The sequence below is a fragment of the Pseudophryne corroboree genome (genome assembly GCF_028390025.1).
Source record: "Pseudophryne corroboree isolate aPseCor3 chromosome 3 unlocalized genomic scaffold, aPseCor3.hap2 SUPER_3_unloc_17, whole genome shotgun sequence".
Taxonomy (NCBI): Eukaryota; Metazoa; Chordata; class Amphibia; order Anura; family Myobatrachidae; genus Pseudophryne; species Pseudophryne corroboree.
This window is the reverse complement of record NW_026967505.1, coordinates 181109-188435: the sequence shown is the minus strand read 5'-3', so window position 1 is coordinate 188435 and position 7327 is coordinate 181109. Positions and strand designations below refer to the sequence as shown.

The 7327-nt window shown below is 42.3% G+C and overlaps 1 protein-coding gene across 1 annotated transcript in view; it reads right to left on the bottom strand.

Annotated features, from left to right (window-relative positions):
- LOC134983529 (uncharacterized) overlaps nt 1-7327 on the bottom strand; it is a 166272-nt gene continuing 158945 nt past the window's right edge. The window contains exon 12 of the mRNA XM_063949184.1: nt 1-1595. Coding sequence (XP_063805254.1) covers nt 292-1595 — 1304 coding nt within the window. The 3' untranslated portion in view covers nt 1-291. The remainder of the gene's footprint in view (nt 1596-7327) is intronic.

Sequence of the window (7327 nt, the reverse complement as noted above, 5' to 3'; positions counted from 1 at the left end):
TTGTCTATTGTGCTGATTTATTTCTCAGAGTGTAAATGGCTTCTCACCTGTGTGACTTCGCTGATGTGTAACACGTTGTGATTTCCGTGTAAAACATTTTGCACTCATAGCAATAAAATGGCCTCTCACCTGTGTGAGTTCTCCGATATGTAAAAAGCTTTAATTTCCATGTAAAATATTTTCCACACTCAGAGCAAGAAAACGGCTTCTCACCTGTGACTTCTCTCATGTTTAATGAGATCTGATTTGTGTGCAATACATTTCCCACACTCAAAACATGGAAATGGCTTCTCACCTGTGACTTCGCTTATGTATAACAAGATCTGATTTTTGTGCAAAACATTTCCCACACTCAGAACATGGAAATGGCTTCTCACCTGTGTGACTTTGCTGATGTGTAACAAGATTTGATTTCAATGCAAAACATTTCCCACACTCAGAACATGGAAATGGCTTCTCACCTGTATGACTTCTCTGATGTCTAACAAGATGCGATTTGTTTGTAAAACCTTTCCCACACTCAGAACATGGAAATGGTTTCTCACCTGTATGAATTTTCTGATGTATAACAAGATGTGATTTGTATATAAAACATTTCCCACACTCATAACATGGAAATGGCTTCTCACCTGTGTGACTTCTTTGATGTATAACAAGATGTGATTTCTGTATAAAACATTTCCCACACTCAGAGCAAGAAAACGGCCTCTCACCTGTGTGACTTCTCTTATGTATAACAAGATCTGATGCGTGCGCAAAACATTTCCCACACTCAGAACATGGATATGGCTTCTCACCTGTGTGATGTCTGTTATGTCTAACGAGACCTGATTTGTGTGTAAAACATTTCCCACACTCAGAACATGGAAATGCCTTCTTATCTGTGTGACTTCTTTGATGTATAACAAGATGTGATTTCTGGATAAAACATTTCCCACACTCAGAGCAAGAAAATGGCTTCTCACCTGTGTGACTTCTCTGATGTATAACAAGATCTGATGTGTGCGCAAAACATTTCCCACACTCAGAACATAGAAATGGCTTCTCACCTGTGTGACTTCTGTGATGTAGAACAAGATGTGATTTCTGGATAAAACATTTCCCACACTCAGAGCAAGAAAATGGCTTCTCACCTGTGTGACTTCTGTTATGTCTAACAAGATCTGATGTGTGTGCAAAACATTTCCCACACTCAGAACATGGAAATGGCCTCTCACCTGTGTGACTTTTCTGATGTCTAACAAGATGCGATTTGTATGTAAAACATTTCCCACACTCAGAACATATCAGTGGCCTTTCACCTATTTTACCTGTGTGTGGGTTAATAAGCTTTGTGTTCTGTGTAAAACATTTGGCATCTATAGAACACGGAAACACTGTATCTACTCTCAGAGCTGTAACAGATGCACCAATATCAGAGTGATCAGGAGAACATTTCCCAGGATCAGAGGGACCAGCTGATAGAGCTGGATGTATAATTGGGGTAATGGGGTTAGCTCCTGGAGAATCCTGTCTACTGTCATTATCTTTTATGTCACAATCCGGGGATAACATTAGATGTCCTTCTGAGATATTCCTGCTTGTGTGTCCATCTGCTGGAAATAAAATACATTACGGAAATGTGACATTTTCTGTAACAATATTAATCTTGCAAACAATAGGAGAAGACAACTCTCTGGGACACAATTATAAATTTGTGTGTATATTAAAACATAACTTTTAATGAATGCTTTATAATATTGTGTCTCAGACTATCATTGTGTCCACCCTCCTGAGAACACACAATAACAAATGTAATATTATAATAAGACTTAGATATATCTCTCTCTTGTACTGGTAACTAACCATGAAGTATAAATGGAGATGTAGTCACTCGCCAAGTCCTATGTCAGCACCAATGTAAAACAATGAATGGGGAACATATCGTATGAATTGGAGATTCTAGATGAACAATAACATCAGTCATATGAGCTGATGGATCAGAGAAATGTCTCCTAACGTTACTACTGGAAGCATTGGTAAGGTAGCATTAATTTATTTGAGTGCTCATACGCTGGTAAGCCTGTACATGTGTTACTCACCCTTATATAAGGTATATTGCTACAGCAGAGTAGGTGTGGAACAAGGTATTTTACATGCAATACACCATATGATACCCTGCAATCATCATCATCATCTTCTAGGTTATAATCCACTTTTACATCCCCATCATCAGTGTCTTACCTCTATTCTCTCAATAGTAATAAGAATGATGTGTGTACGGAAAGTATGATATAGAGAATTACGTATCAGAATCTATACAGCTGCCGCCATACTTCTGCTTCTCATACGTGTGCTACTGGCAGCAGTGAACATCTGAGTGAGAGTGCAGGGAAGACAGCAGAGTCTGATGAGAAAGAGATTGGATCTGCCTTTGCAGGGATGTACCACACCTGTCACCCCTGTTAGTATATAAAATAATAAAAAAGAGGAGCGTGGTCCATCCAGACGTGCTTTCTGGAGCTCTCCTCAAAAAGAGGCTTCTTATCTACCCTACCTGATAGCCCTCAGCTGCCACTGGGACCAAGACGCAATCTATTAAGTCCCCCACTCCTCCTGCCCTATAGCTACTCGCTCTGCTCACTCCGGGCACTGTTCACTGCTGCAGCCTAGTGACGCCGCGGAAGCCATGGGCTGTATTCTCCGGACACCTGACTTGGAGGCGCTTTTGGCTCAGTCGGGATCACTTGCTCTCCCATTCACATGGGTGCACAGCTTCCGCTACTGATGGGGACAGAACGGGCTGCCCACAGTTACCGGAGCCCAGCGGTGGTATTGGGAAGTAAGATAGCTGCCATTTTGGATCCTGGTACCCGGCCATCACATGCTTTGCCTTCTGCCTTCAATAAGGTGTAAAATTGATATAAGCTGCTAAATAAGTGTCCTGATGGCTGGATTGGGGTCACTGCACTAAATTGAAGCATTTGCCTGGAGGTGAAACTGCCTTCTATTTATATGGTACCAGTATAATCTACTTCCTCTCAGTCTACATGCAGAGCCCAGTATCAAGTATCGTCTGAGTACAGCTCATTACACTCTGAATACAACCTCACAGTATGTTATTTTGTGGATTTATTCACTGAATATATTTTGCCATTTGTGTCTCTCTGTGCTGAGTACTTCACGTCTGTGATCACGCTGACCTCTAGTGGAATTTCTCGGTCATTACTGTGTTATTTGAGTTGCATTACATCATGTTTACTTGAAATTTTGGCTCAGATACCCCTGTCACCCCGACTAAGAATGTCATTTTGAACAGAGTCATCTTGATGTAACCTCCTGACAGCGTACCATTTATAGATCATTTGTATTTTCCTATCTCTGAGAGGTCAGTCTCTTTGTAACCGGCTTACCATGCCTCCAAAAAAGGTTAAAAGGTACCAAATCGGCCCCGCCTGTCCATCTCTTTAGTACCTCGAATTCAGGTGGTACTTCTCAGACTGCTACATCATCATCTGCTTCTTCTTGTCAGATGCACAGCCCAGCTGTAACGGCTGAAGACGTCTTAAGACTCTCTAGATGATCCTGTTACTCTACGATCTATACATTCTATGTTATCTGCATTTAAGGACTGAAATAACCTCAAACTGAACTCTAATATTCAAGCTTTGAGGTCAGATATCAGTGAGATTGGCACTCGTACAGACTAAGATGAGATTGTTGCGTCTCACAAAGATCTGATTTCAGCACGACACCCTTCAGGAAGACCCGGTCTCTATTCATGATAAAGTCATTGATTTAGAAGACAGGTCTCAGAGAAATAATATCAATAATGGGCATTCTGGATTCTTTTACAAATGCTGAGCTTTAAGTTTATGCCATGGTCCTCTTTTCAGAAACTTCCACCGAAGACTTCTGCCTCGGACTTTCTTATTACTGACAGGATCCATAGACTCCCAAAGTCCAAACAGACCCCTATCCAAGCACCGAGGGACACTCTGCTCAGGGTGCACTTTTTCACCTTAAAGAAAGCATTCTATGAGCCACTGTCTTCCTGATCCACAGCTGAGTGCCTGGATAATCTGCGCTATTTCCAGAAACTTCTCCTGCGACGCTGGGCAAAAGGCATCTGTTCCACCCAAGGAAATGTGCAAATACAAATGGGGCTTTCCTACTAAGGTTATTGTAATGAGAAATGGTGCCTTCACAGAGATACCTTCACCTGAGGATGGCCCTGCTATTCTGAAAAATTGGGACATTCCTGTTGACAGTACTTCATGACACTTTACCTAAACCAATCCCGGAGGCGTTGTTTTCCGTCTTCAAGTAATATGCTAAAGGAGTAAGACTGTTAGAGACACTCAGAGTTTGTTTCCTACTGTAACATGTGACAACTGGGACTAAGTTACTGGGAATGGATCTATTTTTGGACCAGATTTATTTGCTCTTGTTATGGATATAAAACGTATATTTTTATCTTTATTTCCTGTGCTATATAATTGCTACATGGTATATGGTCTGATATTCTTTCCACTGTTACATTTCATAATACCTTTCTAGAATGTTTGGGTGTTCAGGTAAAGCATGACTGATTTATGTAACATCCTGTTGCCCTTATAACTGTGTTGGTGGAACGTACATTGGATAACAGACCAGGTTCTTGGCCTTTACCTCCTTTGGATACATTGAGATTTGATATTTCTTTGTACAATTGTTACTATGATGACTAGATTTTGCCCTCTCGTATGGCTACTTGGGGTAGTCGGTGGGTTTCCCTTTTAGGCCCGACCGCCACCTTTTTCTACCTTTCTGTCACGGTTCCCTAGTGACGGAATCTCTAGCTCCTTTATGGACGCTATTTCTGTTTGTCTCCCATTTTTGTTCCCTATTTTATTTTTTCTGTGATTTGATAGTTTGAAGTATGCACACACCCTACAGACTCTATTGGACTTTACACAGATGAGCCTAGATGGTTCATACCATGATCTGATCTCTATCATGGTGACGTTTTTAATTCTTAATGTAAAAGGTCTTAATTCTCCTCATAAGAGACGTCTTGCAATAAAATATTTTGCTGACCAGAAGGCGGCGGTGGTAGCCATGTTCCATTGGACTCTCCCCCTCAGTTTACCAATAACTACCCAACATGCTCTATCTCCTGTGGTGTAGCCATCCTTTCTAATAGATCCTGCCCCTTTCACCTGTACAGCAAGTAGGTGGATTGCAATGGTAGATCTTTGATTCTAGTTGGGAAAATCCACTATAAATATGTCACCCTTACTTCTCTCTATACCCCTATAGCAAGACAGCCCCAAATTCTTATATATTGTTTTTCAAAAGCTACAAGAAATTGCACTTCTCCTTATGGGAGATGTTACTCTTGCTCCAGACCCTCATCTTGATAGATCCTCCACTACTGATGAACAGACCAGTAATGTCGCCCGTACCTCAGCTTCTTCATGCTCCCTTTATTAGCTGAATTTGACCTTTGACCGAGTGTGAAGGACATAGTGAGTGGGAAGAATATACATAGCTTTTAGGCTGGCTGATTATAATAGATATATGTTCCTGTTATCAGTATCTCAGATGGAAACTGTCTAGTAAGATGTTTGGGGTATTGTATACATAAGTAGGTGAAAGGGGACAGTCGTCCAGGATAAGATAAATGATGTTATACTGAATGACTACTGCACCCAGCATCACAGACCCTGAGTGTAATATCTGGTAAGACAATGTCAGTGTATCCTTGCAGAGAGAAAGCCTAGAGACTTACACATAGCAGGTTAGTTCTGATTGAAGCTGGTTCTGTCTGCAGCGGATATAGACTTCTATTAACCCACCTCAGTTTATTAAATTCAGACAGAGTTATTAAAGAGGGACCCTGAGGGCGACTGAACTATACTGTTTAAACTACGTAATCGATGACCATCATCTGGGACAGATCATGAAACATCTTAGATAAGAGCTGAGTATTCTAATTTGTTCTTGCTATTACTGTAACTGAGTATAACTTGTTATTTGCAGGTTCTCATTGTTGTAACTTAGAGAAATAAATGTTTATCTTTTATGAAATGTCCTGTGTCAGTCTCCATATTTATCACATTGTATCCCAGAACCTGGTCACTTGAGTTTTTCATAAGACAGCAATTTCATGGTCTGATCACACCCCTCTGATCGGGTCCTGGTCGCCTTTTCCCACTACTCCTCAATTACCACCTTGGAGATTGCAGAATTATATATTAATGGATGCTGAAGGCACCAGAACTTTGCAAGAGGCCCTGTCCTCCTACTTAGACGTGAACACTCCTGAAGATACTTCCATTATGAACCACTGGTGTGCCCTTAAGGCCATGGATCAGAAGCCAGAGAAGGCCGTCATCCTAGTGCCAGGGGACAGGTAATCAGCTGGGAATGTGCAGGATCCTCAATGCTGGTTCCCATACACAAGCTCAATAAATGTATTATATACCTAAGGCGACGGAAGCAAGACCCGGATGCTGCCAACTCAGTAACAGGAGCCGCTCATTAGCCAATTCCCTGAGGCCGGCTGTTACAGGAGCATGTGGATACATGACAGGGGCTGAACCAGATATTTCCTAAGCATTGTGTCACGTGGCATGAGGAACCCCGAGCCTGTGCCCCAGCAAGCAGCCGCACCATACAGGAAATAAGTGGTTTATATATAGACTGGCGTGTGCTAACAGGGATACTCTCAGGGCATGTAATACCATAGGTGGAGGTACTGCTAGCACACAGTGACATGATGTGAAGGGGAGAGCAGGAGTATAATAGGATCTGATGGCTCCTAATGTACGAGATACACCAGAGAGTGTGAGGAGGAGACTGGTCAGATCTCTGGGCTGGTAACACACAGTGACATGATGTGAAGGGGAAAGCAGGAGAATAATAGGGGCTGATGTCTCCTGATGTATGAGATACACCAGAGAGTGTGAGGAGGAGACTGGTCAGATCTCTGGGCTGCTAGCACACAGTGACATGATGTGAAGGGGAGAGCAGGAGTATAATAGGGGCTGATGTCTCCTGATATATGAGATACACCAGAGAGTGTGAGGAGGAGACTGGTCAGATCTCTGGGCTGATAGCACACAGTGACATGATGTGAAGGGGAGAGCAGGAGTATAATAGGGGCTGATGTCTCCTGATATATGAGATACACCAGAGAGTGTGAGGAGGAGACTGGTCAGATCTCTGGGCTGCTAGCACACAGTGACATGATATGAAGGGGAGAGCAGGAGTATAATAGGGGCTGATGTCTCCTGATGTATGAGATACACCAGAGAGTGTGAGGAGGAGACTGGTCAGATCTCTGGGCTGCTAGCACACAGTG